The sequence below is a fragment of the Dreissena polymorpha genome, chromosome 4, assembly GCF_020536995.1.
Source record: "Dreissena polymorpha isolate Duluth1 chromosome 4, UMN_Dpol_1.0, whole genome shotgun sequence".
Classification (NCBI taxonomy): Eukaryota; Metazoa; Mollusca; class Bivalvia; order Myida; family Dreissenidae; genus Dreissena; species Dreissena polymorpha.
The window spans coordinates 132,867,290-132,886,145 of NC_068358.1; the positions used below are offsets into that span (position 1 = coordinate 132,867,290).

Genomic DNA, 18,856 nt, shown 5'->3' on the forward strand with positions numbered 1-18,856 from the left:
AGTTTTGATTTTATTTGATTTCCATTCCCTTATGTTTATATTTTTTATTTCATTAATAATATACATTTATGAATAATTATTGACATACATGTATATGTACATGTAATTCAGAATGTTCTGGATTTGAGTTTTGCCTACACCAAGATCACTAGCCACTCGTCTACAACTGTGTCCTTTAACCGCAGCGCGTTCTTCTTACATCAAGAACTTACGCTTGGAAGCCATGATGATTAAATTGAACTGATTACTTGTCTATAATCTATGCACGTCTTATCAAGGAGAAATGTAAGAATGGAATGGCTATCAAAATGTTTGTATTTCAGGCATCGTTATTGATATAAAACCGTTAAATTTCATAATGAGTTGATGAAAGCCCCAAACTTGTCTTTGATATTTTCAGCAATTAGTACATTAATCGCGAGTCACTTTAATACAAAGGCAATATTTTTACACTTTTGACAAACTGTCAAATGCATAAAAGAAGCAGGCGACTACCAATTAGCAATGCGTGTTAAATAAACAAACAACTGCTATCGAGTGCAATAAACTGTCACTTGCCAATATTTCCATAGCGACCGACGAGTCCACTTGTAAGATGTGAATCACGTGACTACACAGCGTCATGGCGGCCATTTTGTTTTTTGAAAGTTGCAAAATCGTTGATTTTTATGATTGCAGTGGTCGTTGTAAGCTATCAAAATGTCTTTGGTTTTTGTTCGCAGGTGGGCTTTATTCGCAGGTTCAATATATAGCGAAATCGTTCGGGAGGAAATCGGTGTGGTCGTTATTGACTGTCGGTCGCTATTAACAGGCGGTCGCTCGGGCAGGTTGGACTGTAGTGACAACATGTGAACAGTCTAGAAGACACATTTTTTCCCAATCTTCATGAAATTAGGACATATCCTGGAAGAGTTAAAAAATGGTTCAGGTCTGTTAAAAAAAAACATGGCTGCCAAGGGGCCATTTGTTGTTCATTCTTCATGATACTTGGTTAGAACATTTGTTCCATTGATATCTTGGGCTGCAAAGAACAGGTCATTTCTTTTTATCTCAGGTGAGCGACTTTGTTCACAAGCAATCATAGTTTTGGAGAGCAGTTTCTTTCATTTACACTAAAGGTGTACATATATGGGAATCAAGTTACGCTTAGGACAGGGCCAATTTTTACCCATGGGGTAAGATTTAAACGAACTTGGTAGAGGACAATTATGTTGCATACAAATACCAAACTTTAATATAGGCCTTTCAATTTTGGAAAAAATAGGTTTCACTATATAAAGAAAACAAGTGCATCATGTTACCTGTCGGATATGGCAAGTGTTTATCCACAGATGATGTAAACAAAAGCTGTGGACAACTCTATGGTGTTACAATTACTAACATTTCGCAGAATTTTCCTTTTTCAAATGTATCAGGCTGCATATGCAGCTCACAGGAACAATTTGAACAAATTTATAAACAATTTTTTTCCTGCAAGTTTTATGAAAATCTTTTGAGGGTTTTAGGAGAGGCCAATCGAAGGAAATTGTTGATGACAGACACTGAACACCACACAAGACAGACAAGAAACCGTCGGAGACGGGTGATACTCCGTACAGGTTTTTTTGTCACAATATTGCACTATATATTCAGATAAAAGGAAACGTCTTGAGGGCACAGTAGTTGGGGGGACAAGAATTTTTCTATATAAAAAAGGGCCATAACTCTGTGAAAAATCATCCGACCAGAACCCGCTTATAATATGCACATCTCCTCTTGGTAGTGAAGCTTCCCATGAAGTTTCACTGAATTCCGGTCATGTGTTGCTGAGAAATAGCCCGGACAAGAATTGCACTATATGTACAATTAATGGAAAATTTCAAAGGGCCATAACTCTTTGAAAAATCATCCGACCAGAACCTGCTGATAATATACACATCTCTTGGTAGTGAAGCTTCCCATAAAGTTTCATTGAATTCCAGTCATTAGTTGCTGAGAAATAGCCCGGACAAAAATTGTGCACGGACGGACACACGGACGGACAGACAGACAAAGCGGCGACTATATGCTCCCCCCAAAACTTTTAGGAGGAGCATTATAAACCACCTACCACAATAGCTTAAAAGAAAGAGCAGATCCATTAGTTTAACATAGCAAGCAGTTCCAGTGAAATGGCGAGTATTTAGTTTTAGATTTACAATCTACCAAATGCGGTCCTTTTATGAGTGTTGCAAGGGCTTGTTATTTGCAGTGTAATTCTTGATAAGTAGTTTGTCAAAATTGTAGAGTTGAACTAAACTGTACGCTGTTTTAAGGAACACACGCATCAAAATAAAGGATTTAGTGGTTGATAAATTATGTAAAATGCGGAAAATTCACAATTCTGATTCAAGTTATTGGAAATATTTTCTTACCTATTTATGCAGATTGAATCTGATTGCAACTGACGTAAACAAAAATTACAATTCTCCAAGTGAATGTGTTTTAACTATTGTTGATCATAAATATAAATCCTATAATAAAAGCTCATCCTAAAGAAATATCTTTTAACGGTATCACATTAGAAAGATCTTAAAAACCTTAGTTCAGCAAAAAAAATCTGAAGAGAGAAAAAAAGTGAAGAGAGTGAACACAGTGTGTGGACCTCGAATTGCCTGCCAATCACATAACCACCCCCCATGAAAAACTTGTATGCAACAAATGATTTACAGTACCATGTGAAAATAAAAACAGACCTACAGTGTATGCAATGCAGAACAACAGACTGAAGCACAATGAATGGCTGAATGTTTATTTAGCATCAACATTTCTATGGTTACTTAGACAAAAATAAATTTCCCAACATTTTCTTTTTAAAGGGCATATAAACAACATTTCGCCAACATAATTACACATACTTAAATAATATCCGTATTCCTACTTTTTATATTGAAGATATTGTTAATGAAAAAGCAAAAATGCTAACCCAATTAGATATGCACAGGATTCTAGTGTGTTCAAACTCATGCCAACAGAAATCATGTACTAGTTGTTATTCATGTACATTTAATTCATGAAAGTTGTACTTCTACTACTTGTCCTACTACTGATTTGTATTGGTCAGATGCCAGACAACTTTTTTATAATTATGTAAATAACTATTTTCCTAATCTATCATTCAACCAAGCCCTCATGATACTCAACTTTATAAATACATGTACAATGCCATATTAGCAGGTGATATGCCCCTTTTAAAGAACAAATGAAACAGCAATTAAGCATGCAATAGTAAAATATTAACATGAAAAAATATTAACGACAAACTGTTCATTTCATCATGTAAAATACAACTCATGGCAACAAGACAGCATCCTAAAAGAACCAATATATTTTCAATAGTTGCACCATGTAAAACACGATATAATGCTTATTTTTTACAGTAAAGGGCCATTATATTGCTGCAGAGGAGAATTTAAGGCAACAAAGCAACATTTCAAAGGTTAATACAAGCCGCACATCTGAAATATAAAACTGATCATCTTATGCCATATAAAAAAACTTGTAATAAAGTATGTCTTAATTATTTTCAGTCAACAACAAAAAGCAATTGCGAATGTTCTAACAAGCAATAGGCAAAGTTAAGCAAACGAAAGTAAATATTACATTAGGTGAGAAGAAAATGTGCTTATAAAAGATTGTCGTGTGTTACTCCCATATGAAATATCACTTTTAAAATGTTCCATGGCAAAGTCTAAGAGACCGTGTTATAAGTTTATAGGATTTAAAAAAATCTTATATTGTGTATGTACATTACATTACATTTAGTGATCAATACTATATACACTATATGCATGTGTATCTTTTAAAAAGGACGAGCTTAATGGAACAACCATATGGATAGAACAGTCAAACTGAATATGTTAACTGAACATTATGCAATAGTGGCACAGAATGCTTGAAGTTTAGTTCAACAATATACCGTCGCTGTAGTTCTCAAACCTCGTAGCTACAAAATGCCAAATTTTCAGGAGAGAGAAAAAAACGTCTCATTTTTTTATAACGATGTTTTAGAAATTGAAATTATGTAAAAATACCAAACAAATGAAGCTGCAAAATACGGTATAAGCCGTAGACGCGTAAGTCATACTGATAAGTCATACTGATAAGTCATACTGACAGTCGGACTTGGTAGCTACGATATTTTGTCACCACAGTTTTGTCATTTTTATGAGGAACGACAATTCGTCCTGATAGGAAACCTCGTAGTTGCAAATAAAAAAAATTATAAAAACGTTTTTGTCAAATTTGTCCAAACGAAACGATGTACCTATAGGTGAAATGGCGTCGCTACAACTTTTCGCCGGGAAAAAAGCCAACAATCATTCTACAACATTTTGTCACCTGGCTGTTTCAAGGGCTCTGATTGGCGTAGAGCTACGAGATATATTACAAAACACGCGCCAGACTTAATATATTCGGAAAAGACGAATAAAATATTTTGAAAATTTTCGAGCTAAGAGGTTTTAGAACGACAGCGACGATACATAAATAATACCAGTGCACAAACAGTAATACATGTTAATATCAAATTACACGTGGACTATTATATTAATATATTTAAATTTGTAATGGTATAGGCATGTCAAACATTTAAAAACTGCTTATACACACGCAGTCAACTTTATTGTAGTTTTATGCTGCATGAAGATAGCAAGAGGCAAATTTCAATAATTGTTTTGTTGTAAAATTATAACATCTACTTATAATGAACAGGCTGTGAAAAAATTATGAAAATACACAACAATAGTGATGAAAACATACTAAACACATGTTAACATACCTGTTATATGTTTTTATACATTTTAAATTTATTATATAAGAAATCAAGTTCACAGTTAAGTTTATAACTATTTTTTTTTACCTATGTAGTTGTGTTTTATACATTTTTAATCTATGCTAAAAGGAAGCAAGTTCACTGAAATAAATTTGACATCTTTACATAGTAAATCTAATTCATCAAGCAATACCAATACCTTTTGTGCTACTGATGAATTCATTGCTGTTTTTAATTTGTGAACTTCACAATTAAGTATATACCACTGACTTCATTGGGTTTTAACTTCATATATGTTCATTAAAAAAAAAATTCATTAAACAAAATAATGTTCATTAAAAACAAGGGCTGTTTGTAAAACATGCATGCCCCCATATGGGCTGTCAGTTGTAGTGGCAGCCATTGTGTGAATACGTTTTTTGTCACTGTGACCTTGACCTTTGACCTAGTGATCTGAAAATCAATAGGGGTCATCTACGAGTCATGATCAATGTACCTATGAAGTTTCATGATCCTAGGCGTAAGCTTTCTTGAGTTATCATCCGGAAACCATTTTACTGTGTCAAGTCACCGTGACCTTGTGACCTGAAAATCAATAAGGATCATCTGCGAGTCATGATCAATGTATCTATGAAGTTTCATGATCCTAGGCGTAAGCATTCTCGAGTTATCAGCCGGAAACCATTTTACTGGTCGAGTCACCGTGACCTTGACCTTTGACCTAGTGACCTGAAAATCAGTAAGGGTCATCTGCGAGTCACGATCAATGTACCTATGAAGTTTCATGATCCTAGGCGTACGTGTTCTTGAGTAATCATCCGGAAACCATTTTACTGGTTCGAACCACCGAAGCCTTTGACCTAGTGACCTGAAAATCAATAGGGGTCATCTGCAAGTCATGATCAATGTACCTATGAAGTTTCATGATCGTAGGCGTAAGCGTTCTTGAGTTATCATCCGGAAACCATTTGGTGGACAGACTGACGGACGGACCGACCGACCGGCATGCGCAAAACAATATACCTCCTCTTCTTCGAAGGGGGGCACACAAATAATCTGTCTATTATACCATTGCAGCAAAAAAAATTTTTCACAATACCATGGATTGAAGTCCATGCACTATGAAACTAAGTTCTTTTTGTAGCTATAAATAACAAGCTATGTATATATATATGAATATGATACTAGTTAACATATATCATACACTGAACACATCACAATGGAATGAGTCACATAAATAAAGAGCAAACTAAATAAAAACAAATCTGCTTCTCTTAATGGATACTTTGTTTACAGCTTTTCATTCTTCTGTCCTATATATGGAGCAATCAAAGTAGATGATAACAAATGTTCTGCGCTAAGCGCACATTCTACCAACTGATAATATGATAATATCAATATTTTGCTCCGACAGGCAAGCATTCTGTCAATAACAACAAGATACCCAACATCTGAACTAATTGAAAGTTTAAAAGCATAAGTCAACCGTGTTAAATCTAAGTCTCCTTGAAAGGATGTTACAATTTAACATAAAAGAGTCCACTTTACAAGAGAGCAATTTACATATTTCTTTCGTGACACCACACAGGTGTGAAGAAATTCTTTGATTTACATAAAAAGTTATTTCCTTTCATGTGCTTGTCATTTTAAAATAAACTTAAGTAACTGAACTGATGATTTTAATTAATGAAACAAATTAATTCCAAGTACAACCACATACATAAATATTTAAGATTGGGACTGCAAGGTTTGGTGCATATAATAGTGTTGTGTACATAGTATGCATAAAGTCAATACAGAATCTTTTCACAATCTACATTACTTAAAAGAAATGATCATGTTTCAATTCTTACATAGTTTAGTAGTCAGCAGCCTCATAAACTGTCCATTTAAATTGTTTTTGAGTATCACGAGTCAAAAATGCAATAACTAAAATAATAGGTTTATAGGAAGCTATAGTTTTCTATATTAATCAAGCTGCAATTAAAATTATGGAAATACAATGTAAAATGAAGAAACATATTTTATTCACAACATGAATATGAATTGCAAAATTAAAAATAATAATAGATTGTAAATTAAGTTAATTAATTGATTATTTAGAGAAAGATCACAGATGATATTTCATAACATGTAAAACAAACAATTCAAAATGGATAGAAAATAATACAAGTCCATCTCACATGATATCTGTTTGTAAGTTGTATTTACCAAAACCAATCCTATGTCCCTTGTGTTATCTTTAATTCCCTTTGCAACACTTGATAATGAGCTATTATCAGATCCATGATAAACAAACTGAAGCAAATTTGGTTTGTGTACAAAGCACTCAAAAGTCTTTGTTTTATAGCATTAAGGAATTAAATTCCATTGTTTCTGATGACAAATGACCCACTTCATGAGAAAATGGGTCTTAAGCCCAATGCGGACAGCATAGCTCTAGACCAGCCTGATCATCTGCACAGTCTTGTCGGGAGCTACCCTTTCCGCTTTTATGTCATGCGTGCTCTTACATGTATACGCAAACCTGTTAGCTCAAGACCTGATCATACTTCACAGGCTGGTCTGGAGCTACGCTGGCCATATTGCATAAGACCCATTATTGCATGGCCCAACTCAAATGTCCAATACTTTGCGTAAATGGTACAACACACCATGAACAATTGAAGCAGACAAAATTGTTAAATCTTGTCAATATGTCTATTTCAGTACTACATTTGCAACTTAAATTACTTTGTTTGCTACAAATTTGTATTTGAAGTTCAATGAAAAAGATCAATAAGAAAAGATGATGTATCAGTTGTATAATCCTTGTCCTCTTGCATCTAATCTGTCAGCCCTGGTCTTACTTCTCTGGTTCACATCGGGCAACTGTGAGTTTAATTTCAAATCAATTGACACAGTAGCAATCAATTAGCTTAGTTATAATTAATTGGTAGCAAATTAGCAATATGTTTTATGTATAACCTACATGTTGGGCTTATAAGAATATTTCATTTGTCTGCAGAACAGACAATTTCAGAAATGTTGGATGTCTGTAAACTACAGAATGTAATCAACATTTAATTTAATCATTAGTCGAAATTGGATACTAAAAATCACAACAGTTTCAACCGACGGGATACTAAGAATGCACCAATTTATGCCACAAATGACTTGTCACACTAAGGACATAATGATGGAGTTTATTAAAACAAAACTGTCTACAGGGAGAAGTAAGTTGTTTTTCAATATATACTTTCATACTAAGTATATATAGTTTAAAAAGATACTTTTCCCAGTGGTAACTTTACAAAGCTAAACCAAGAAATACTATTAGAGTATGTACATATACATTATTTGCAGTATTTGAATGTCCAGAAACACATGAATTTGTTTTAAATCAATTTAATTTTTTAGCTCGATTGAATTGAAAGCCTCTCAAATATGTTTCCTGTGTAGAACCAGCTCTTGGTGTCTTTGGGGGAAATCACACGAATGCTGCTACAGTGGATTTTAAAGAACAAACCAGTCAATTAAGCACTCAATATTAATTTTGAATAATTTAATTTAAGAAATTTAAACCTAAGAAAATCAATTTGTAATACACCTATATTCATGCAAGGCTCCCGCTGTTTTTTTCTCCATTACATACTTGCATACAGCGAAAGAAATTTAACATTTTCCACACATTAAAATATTTGTTTCAACATTTATTTTATATATAAATATATCATAATAATATACCTGGCAAGAAAATTAATTAATGTTCCATTTGACTAATAAGTAACTGGGACTCAATACTGGACTGCAATGATAAGACTGTAATATTGTTGAAAACGGTGAAAAATCATACAAACACAAAATAATACTCAATGGAAGATATAACATGTGTAAAAAGTGAATTTTTGTTTAAAAAAAAATAATGTTTCTTTTTTTATATTGTTTGCAATTTTTAGCTACATGTAGATACTTAAACACTGGATGCAGTGATCCATGGTAAATAAATATTTTCAACATGTAATAAATATGCCTCTAAGACTGAAAATTAAAACAATACCGGTACAGCAGTTTCCAATTAACAAAGGCTGTGTTGAATTTAGAAAGACAACAAAAGTTCACATACATAAGCTCCATGCCAGGCCCCGTTCTTATTAATAAGAGTTAAAGTGGTCTATCATTGGAAATTACATTACAACTGCACCATATAATAATGTCAATAACACAATATGGTAATAAGCTAATGACTAGCTCATATAAATGCCTTTGCACAATGGTATACTACACAGGAAACTGGAGCAGGCAAACTAGAGGCTTTCTAATGCCTGGAGCACAGCTTTCAGTCTGTTTTCTTCTCAGATTCAGACTTGTCCTTTTGGTCCTCTGATTGCTCATCTTCTGTGTCTGTATAGTCCCTTGGTTGCTCCCCTGGCTTCAGGAGCCGACCAACATAATCATATTTTTCTGAAAAATGTCAGGTGCATTTATTTTACATGTGCTGTTACATTAACTAGCTACATTTTATGACCTATACATGTATGATTACTATGAACAAATAAAGCCCATTATTAGTATAAGATGTGATGTCACACACTGTAAGCAATTATTGTTTGTCTCCTAAATAATATTAACAAATTTTAAAAGAATTAGGCAATTTTGTTTACACATAAAATTACAAGTTATTTCATTATTTACATCTAACATTCACTTTTCATATCTAATTAGAACTTCATCTCTTCTGAATTGGGCTTTTCCAATAAAGAAAATAAGCCATATTTGGCATAAGCAAAAGGTTCATTTACCAGACCTGCGTTGATATTAAAGGAATGCAAGTTACATTGTGTACAATCATATTTCTGTATGTACACAGTAAAGAAAACAAGAGGGCCAAGATGGCCCTAGTTCGCTCACCTGAGAGGAGTCGGTTCATTCAATCTTTACCAAATGTCAAACTTGACCTAGATATTGTCCAGACAAACATCCTAGTCAAGTTTCATCATTATTTCATCTGCGAGTCATAATCAATGTACCTATGAAGTTTCATGATCCTAGGCGTGAGCATTCTTGAGTTATCATCCGGAAACCATTTTTCTAAGTTGAGTCACCGTGACCTTGACAGCCATTGTGTGAATACGCTTTTTGGCACTGTGACCTTGACCTTTGACCTAGTGACCTGATAATCAATAGGGGTCATCTGCTAGTCATCATCAATATACCTATGAAGTTTCATGAACCTAGGCATAAGCATTCGTGATTTATCATCCAGAAACCATTTTTCTATTTCAGGTCACCCTGACCTTGACCTTTGACCTAGTGACCTGAAAATCAATAGGGGTCATCTATGAGTCATGATCAATGTACCTATGAAGTTTCATGATCCTAGGCCTAAGCGTTCTTGAGTTATCATCCGGAAACCATTTTACTATTTTGGGTTATCGTGACCTTGACCTTTGACCTAGTGACCTGAAAATCAATAGGGTTCATCTACGAGTTATGATCAATGTACCTATGAAGTTTCATGATCCTAGGCCTAAGCGTTCTTGAGTTATCATCCGGAAACCATTTTACTATTTCGGGTCATCGTGACCTAGACCTTTGACCTAGTGACCTGAAAATCAATAGGGGTTATCTGCGAGTCATGATCAATGTATCTATAAAGTTTAATGATCCTAGGCATAAGCGTTTATGAGTTATCATCCGGAAACCATTTTACTATTTAGGGTCATCGTGACCTAGACCTTTGACCTAGTGACCTGAAAATCTGTAGGGGTCATCTGCGAGTCAAGATCAATGTATCTATGAAGTTTCATGATCCTAGGCATAAGTGTTCTTGAGTTATCATCCAGAAACTATTTTACTTTTTTAGTGTTCTTGACCTTTGACCTAGTGACCTGACAATCAATAGGGGTCATCTGCGAGTCATGATCAATGTACCTATGAAGTTTCATGATCCTTTGCATAAGCGCTCTTGAGTTATCATCCGGAAACCATCTGGAGGACGGACCAACCGACATGAGCAAAACAATATACCCCCTCTTCTTCGAAAGGGGGGGGCATTATGAGAAAACTGCCCCCCTCCCAGCAGCCATGTTATTCAACTGACCGGAACCATTTTATAACTTAACTCTCATATCAAGGAAACAAATGTTCTGAGCAAAGTTCAAGAAAATTTGGCCAAAAATGTGACTTCTACCGTGTTCACATGTTTTCACTATATACATATAGAGAAAAATGCCCCGCCCACTGGCAGCCATGTTTTTTCACCGATCCCGACCATTTTTAAACTCGTCCGAGACATCAATAAAACCAATGGTTTGACCAACTTTCATGATGATTGGGCAAAAATTGTGACTTCTTGAGTGTATTACAGGGGTGTCAATTGGCCCAAATTTGAAATCCGGAAAATTAAGCCGTGGGATAAAGGGAAGAGAGGGCCCAACCCCCCGAGCCCTAGGTTATTGTTTTTTTTTATAGTCTTTCTACAGTACAGCCAAAGCGGAACAAACATATTTCGCGATCCGCGGCGGCAAGGTGAATCGAGTCGATGCTGCGTCAGTCGTTGAAGCCGCGTCAGTAAGTCGCATTTCGCCGCGAAACTTCGCATCTGTCCGCCGAGGCATGCCGCGATCCGCGACATGATGCCGAGTCGATGCGCATCATGAAATAAAACATCTTTTAAAAATTATTAGTTAAATGTAGTTAACAAATTTTGAAAGAACAATTATAATAATAATTAAAATCATAATAAATTTATTGTGCGCGGATTGTATTAGCATATACATGTAAGCATAGTTAATGTGTCTGGCCAATTAAGTTTGTTTCCCGCCCATAGTGTATGTATTTCACACATAAGCAAGGTCGCGTAAATATGTTTTCGCACATACAAGTGGCCAAGGCTCCAGCATATGATGGATTTATAAATTAATTGCATGTTGATTTTGCTATTATATTTAAGCTGAGAAAATTAGCAGTTTGAAGCCACATCGATAATCAAGACGGTGACGACGTATTTGTTGTTTTGTTAATTATCAGCTTATTATAACTATTGTTTGAATGTGCGTATATAAACAAGTTCTATTTTGATCATATTATACAGTTAATATCGCTACTAATTAACCGATAATCTCGTATATTCCAATTTTGAAGCAAATGCTGGTAAATATTTACGATACACAAACATTCTCGATATTTCCTTTAGTATCAAATACATTTTGGCATTTGTTACTATTTATAGAGATGATGAAATAAAGTCTAATCGGGGCGTTTTTCCACTGAACACGCAATTTACGCCTGACCTGATGTTCATGTATTTATACAACATAAAATACACCCAAACTTTCCAAACGACGTTCTACATGTCTGCATAATTATCGCGCGCTTTTTATGAAACAAAGGATATTATAGCACTGTTTATTTGACACTAGAATTTGCCAAAGGTCGCGTTAGCATTAAAATTCGGAAGTGTGTTTCGGATTACAAATTTAATAATGATAAGCGAACGAAACATTAACAGTTGCGCGTAATTAATTCTACGCTACACATACATGTATGTACATGTTGGTGGATATCTTTTCACTCGATCCGCCGCGTACGTATGCGACGGATTTACTCCGCGAAAATACGCGAGGTAAATACAGACTCAGCGTCGATGCGCTGATCGATGCCGAGTGCCACGGCGATACGCCGCGTCAACACACGATTCGGCCGCCGCGTGCTAATAATCTGGCCGTGGTGTAGCCGTAGATTTTGTTTGTGCCGCTTTTGCTGTACTGTAGGTGCAATTTCTGGTGAGTACAATGCGAAATATTATAAACCAAACCATCCATAACACCGCAGGTGTATTTGTCATTCTAAACAAATGATATTAAGAACTTCGAAATGTAATTAACAAACCAGCGTATCCGAAAACGACTGTCCGAAAACATGTCGCGATACATCATTTGCAAATGTAATTAAATATGCATATCGTTTGACTGCAGAAAATGAAAACCAGTAACCATTAACCTAGCAAATACGCAGTCAATATATAATTTGATTAACATATTGTTTTAAAATATGATATTGCAGTGCTTTACTTTGCCAGTGCCTGCTCATGTCAGTGCCAGCCGCTTACCAATCAGAAATCAAAAAATAAAATCGGTACCAAGCGCAAATGTCCGGAATGCCGACGATGCTATAACAATATTCGTTCTGAAATGATCCCGCACTAAAAGAATTTTGTCCCTACCCCCACCCGCCTTAAACAAACTCATCGGATTTACATTCACCTCAAAATCAGCCCTGGACGGCTCAAATCCGGATTTCCGGAATAATCCGGAAAATTGACACCCCTGGACTGTATACAAGATTTCTCTATAGCCAAATAGGGAAAACTGCCACTATATACATATAGAGAAAAATGACCCGCCCACTGGCGGCCATTCTTTTCACCGATCTCGACCATTTTTGAACTCGTCCGAGACATCAATTGAACCAATGTTTTGACCAACTTTCATGATGATCGGGCAAAAATTGTGACTTCTAGAGTGTTTACAAGGTTTCTCTATAGCCAAATAAGGAAAACTGCCCCGCCCACTGACGGCCATGTTTTTCAACGGATCGGAACCACTTTTGAACCCAAACAAGATATCATTAAGACAAACATTTTGACAAAGTTACATGAAGATTTGGCATGAAATGTGACTTCTACAGTGTTTACAAGGTTTTTCTGTATTTTGACCTAGTGACCTAGTTTTTGACCCGGCACAACCCAGTTTCGAACTCGGCCGAGATTTCATTGGGACAAAGCTTCTGACCAAGTTTCATGAAGATGGGACAAGAAATGTGGCCTCTAGAGTGTTTACGAGCAAATGTTAACGGACGGACGGTCATAAGACGGACAAAGACCAGTCACAAAAGCTCACCTGAGCAATCAGGTGAGCTAAAAAGCAGTATAAAACATTCACCTGTGAATTGCATTTCCCATTCACGAACACTTTCCATCTGCATGCTTGTTAAGTCCGACAAATCATCATATTCATTGCGGAAGACATCCTCCGTCATTGAGAAAGTGGCAAGAGCTCTGGAGGCATCTCGACCAGCAAACAGACCATATGGCCCACCTGCAAAAAACCCACATCAAATAGACTTTAAGCAAGCAAATTCATGGTAATGCTTTTTTCTTAAATGCAATAATGGTGACCTATTGTGTGATATAAATAGCCACTTATGCCGAAATTCATTTTTAACTTTAGAAAAAAAAATTGTTTATGAAATTCTTGAGCACTTTTATTGTCAATATTTACAAAAGTTTGCTTTTAAAAATAGAATAAACAGGATTATTGGGTAATGAAATTAAACTGGAAAAGTAGTAAGTATGTACTTATAGAGTCCGATTGATATGGATGTATTGGAGAATTGTTCGTGTCGGGATTAAACTATCTATATGGGAAAAGATTTCAAAAAATAAGTTTTTTTTAATAAATATATCTTTATCAATTACTTTACAGTTGTTGTTTTTAAGAGTCATAGCACACCAAATGACGTAATTTGCCTCTAAAATGTTTAAATAAGTATGGAGGGGTCCTCACCCAACCCAACGGCCCCAGGGCATATGAATAAATTCCTGTGGAATTCACGGTTTGACCTATTAAAGTGCTGCCTGGATACCAGGCGGAAGACTTAACATGAACAAGAGCACCGCATTACGGGTGCCACACTCGGCTGCTGGTGCATTTTTTAAGAAATGAAAGCATGTCAGAATTTTTTTCTTTTTTAGAGGTCAGAGTGACCTTGACCTTTGACCTAGTGACCAAAATATGGGTGTGGTGTGTAGAACTCATCAAGGTGCAGCTACATATAAAGTTTCAAAGTTGTAGGTGGAAGCACTTTGATTTTAGAGCCAATGTTCAAAACCTTGGCAAAATGCACGATGTGGATGGCGGACGACACGACGACGGACATGAAATGACACAACGAGCTGGCTATGACAATACCATAAGTTTTCTCCGAAAACAGCCGAGCTAAAAATGACGTTACCAGTAACGTTGCAACTCCCGGCGACCTGGAGGGTCGATAGCTGGGGGTTAGATTATTGCTCTCAACTCATTGGTTGACTTGTGTTAAACTTGGATTAATAACATTATTATGCTAAAACACCATACCATTGAAGTATGTTGTTTTAATTTGAGCATTAACAGTATCCATTCTAGACAGCGCGATTCATGCTATTTTTCCAAATATCGCACATATTTTAGCATGTGCAGGCTCGATATCCAGGAGTATTTTTTAACAAGAGGGCCAAGATGGCCCTAGTTTGCTCACCTGAGAGGAGTCGGTTCATTCAATCTTTACCAAATGTCAAACTTGACCTAGATATTGTCCAGACAAACATCCTGGTCAAGTTTCATCATTATTTTATCTGCGAGTCATGATCAATGTACCTATGAAGTTTCATGAACCTAGGCATAAGTGTTCTTGAGTTATCATCCGGAAACCAATTTACTATTTCGGGTCATCGTGACCTTGACCTTTGACCTAGTGACCTGAAAATCAATAGGGGTCATCTGCGAGTCATGATCATTGTACCTATGAAGTTTCATGATCCTTGGCATAAGTGCTCTTGAGTTATCATCTGGAAACCATCTGGTGAACGGACCAACCGACATGAGCAAAACAATATACCCCCTCTTCTTCGAAAGGGGGGGGGGCATAACGAGAAAACTGCCCCCCTCCCAACAGCCATGTTATTCAACTGACCGGAACCATTTTTGAACTCAACTCTCGTATCAAGGAAACAAATGTACTGAGCAAATTTCATGAAAATTGGGCCAAAAATGTGACTTCTACTGTGTTCACATGTTTTCAATACAGAAAAATGCCCCGCCCACTGGCGGCCATGTTTTTTCATCGATCGACCATTTTCAAACTGGTCGGAGATATCAATTAAACCAATGTTTTGACCAACTTTCATGATGATTGTGCAAAAATTGTGACTTCAAGAGTGTTTACAAGGTTTCTCTATAGCCAAATAGGGAAAACTGCCACTATAGAGAAAAATGCCCCGCCCACTGGCAGCCATGTTTTTTCACCGATCTTGACCATTTTCGAACTCGTCCGAGACATCAATTGAACCAATGTTTTGACCACCTTTCATGATGATTGGGCAAAAATTGTGCCTTCTAGAGTGTTTACAAGGTTTCTCTATAGCCAAATAAGGAAAACTGCCCCGCCCACTGGCGGCCATGTTTTTCAACGGATCTGAACCACTTTTGAACTCAAGCAAGATATCATTAAGACAAACATTTTGACAAAGTTACATAAAGATTGGGCATGAAATGTGACTTCTACAGTGTTTACAAGGTTTTTCTTTTTTTTGACCTAGTGACCTAGTTTTTGACCCGGCACAACCCAGTTTCGAACGCGGCCGAGATTTCATTGGGACAAAGCTTCTGACCAAGTTTCATGAAGATTGGACAAGAAATGTGGCCTCTAGAGTGTTTACGAGCAAATGTTAACGGACGAACGGACATACGACGGACGAAGACCAGTCACAAAAGCTCACCTGAGCAATCAGGTGAGCTAAAAATCAAAGCAATATCGACTACGCCAAAAAATGTTAAGAGACGATTTTTGATCATCGGTCATTTACCTGTATCTATTTACCCAACTAAAGCCTGCTAAAGACGGAGCACCATAGTGTTAAAAAATTGATATTGGTCATTGAGAGCGCTCGCTTTGGATAAGTGACAGCACTCGTAGGCAGTCAATATCTGTAGTAAAATCATGCAGACGACTCGTGATGTTATTGCCATAAGTGTATTGTTCTTTGGAAGTTTATTGGCTTCGTTTTACCTACCACCAAAGTGTTTTAACAAATAATCATTAAACTCATAATCAGGGGTTTCAATTGTCACAAATTAACAATCTGGAAAATTAAGCTGAGAGTCTGAGGCCGTAGGATAAAGGGAATGAGGCTGTAGGATAAAGGGAATATAGGGCTGAGCTCCCCCAAGCCCTAGCATATTTCTTTTCTTTTGTCTTTCTAGGTGCAATGTCTGGTTAGTACAATGCGAAATATTGTCAACCAGGCCATCCTTATCACCGCATGTGTATTTGTCATTATAAAATGTTATTATCATGTGCGTTGCATGTTGTTAGTAAAATAAGGGTTTTTTAACCCATTTATTTACCCATAAATTTGACCCATGGGTCAGATCGAAATTCCAAATAGTGCATCGTCGCACATATGCTCATAGCTACATGTACCATGTGTGTAAGTTTCAAGGTTCTAGTGCTAAAAGGGTAGGAGGAGATAGTGTCCAAGACAGACTGACAGAAAGCAGAGATCAATACAATATCCCACGCTTTTAAAAGTGTGGGGATAATGATTTGCATGCGAATCAGTTAATGTTTGGTTTTATCAATTTAAATTATACAAAAATATGTGAAAACATATTTTCCTTTTTTAAGTCAAGTCAGAACGATACTATGGATTTTGTGTTCATTTTAAACCAGTTACAATTGTAGTTTACTGACTTGATGGTATGTAATTATGAACTAACAATTAAATAATACAATTTAAAAAAAAAAAAATAATGGAATTTGGTAATGCCTCCCCCATTGTTCTTGAAAAATCCCCGGTATTTTTGGAAATGTGGGGGGAATTTCCCACTGCTTTTGGATTTCTATAATTGACACTGCATTAAGGATAAATGTATTACCTGTTTGTATTTATTTATACCAGAAAATAGTTTATGTTGCTTGTTTTACCTTTTAAAGTGGCACCTGGATTCCAGGCAACAGAGTTTACATGAAAAATCACATAACCAGTTGCAACTCCCAGCGACCGGAGCGTAAATAGCTAAAAGTTGGCTTATTGCAATTAATTAAAAGGCAGTACCTGGACCATAAAATCTTTTGCCTCGTGTGACATCGAAAATCTTTCCATTGGCTGCCAACAAAATTCTTCCTTCTGGTCCTTTGCCATCATATTCTCTCAATTGTTCGAGTGTCATGTCTTGTTGCTTCATTTTTTGAAGTTCTGGCTCTCTTGGCCTGACATCTTCTTTCTTTTTTTGCCCAACAATTATTTTATACAAGAGAAATCCACAAAGTGCAAGAAGTCCCAAGTTTAACGGACTCGAAAACAGGTCTGTAACAAACTTTATAACAAAATTTTCATCACTTTCCGCTGACGATGCGTTAGTGTCCGCCATTTTGAAAGATGACAATGTTGAGTCAAAACGGGCATACATACAAACGGCTTCAGCAAAAACCATTAAGACTTGCAGTAAAAAAGCTCAAATATTGTTCGTATGATCTCATTTTTTCCGAGTATGGTTACAGTCTGAGATAGCAGTTGTTATTTAATCACGGTTGTGAGTTTTCTGGCACCAAACTATAACCTAGCAATTTCAATATTTTTATGTTTATTTTTAGATGTATGTTTTTATTTCATTTTTACATTATATTCTTGATAATTGATGGTTTTAAACTTGCAATACTTACTTTATGTCTTAGAGTCTTTATAATACTACTAATTCTTTACGCATGTACAGGTTTAAAACGTTAATCTTTTTAGTTATCCAATAAGTCTTTGGCAGGGTCTTTAGTGATGTAAATCTTGTGGCCAAGTAAAACATATAAATATTTATTGCGTATGATTTTCGATAGAAAACAATATTGTATTGATAAAAGAAAATTGGTCTCAATAATATATAAGACCATACTTTTCTACTGAAGTGAACATCAGTGATAACAAATTTTAATCGTAATTGCTCTGCATTTATTGCATCGGTCAGTTTCTATTTCTGACAAAAAATGCTTATAGAATATTTTCAAAATGTATTTTTCATATACCCATGAACAATATCGAATATCATAACTAGTTCAGATAAATAAGAACTGAGGTTATCATATTATACCAGTGTGAATAAAACTAAAACAACAGATTTGCAATTATAGTATTCATACAATCCAACCTATCAGATATATCTAATCAGGGCAAGGGAAGAGTCACGAAATCATATCCCTATGGACCAAATAGTGGCATCACGTCATTATGTTAAACAACAATGTTTTCATCCATTCACAAAATACACAATT

General features: G+C 35.8%; 1 protein-coding gene across 1 annotated transcript; it reads right to left on the bottom strand.

The window, feature by feature from the left end:
• Positions 1-2,754: 2,754 nt before the first annotated feature.
• On the bottom strand, positions 2,755-17,993 carry LOC127876561 (membrane-associated progesterone receptor component 1-like). Its single transcript, XM_052421885.1, has 3 exons — positions 17,652-17,993; positions 13,717-13,872; positions 2,755-9,235 (listed from the first exon to the last, which is right to left on the bottom strand). The coding sequence occupies exons 1-3, from the start codon at positions 17,965-17,967 to the stop codon at positions 9,111-9,113; spliced, it is 597 nt and encodes a 198-aa protein (XP_052277845.1). The 5' UTR covers positions 17,968-17,993; the 3' UTR covers positions 2,755-9,110.
• Positions 17,994-18,856: the final 863 nt, after the last annotated feature.

Coding starts and splice junctions, on each gene's coding strand:
- LOC127876561 (XM_052421885.1), bottom strand. CDS start 17,967: ATGGCGGACACTAACGCATCGTCAGCGGAAAGTGATGAAAATTTTGTT. Junction 13,873..17,651: donor CAAAAGATTTTATGGTCCAG/GTACTGCCTTTT, acceptor GGTTTTTTGCAG/GTGGGCCATATGGTCTGTTT. Junction 9,236..13,716: donor ATGGGAAATGCAATTCACAG/GTGAATGTTTTA, acceptor GACATTTTTCAG/AAAAATATGATTATGTTGGT.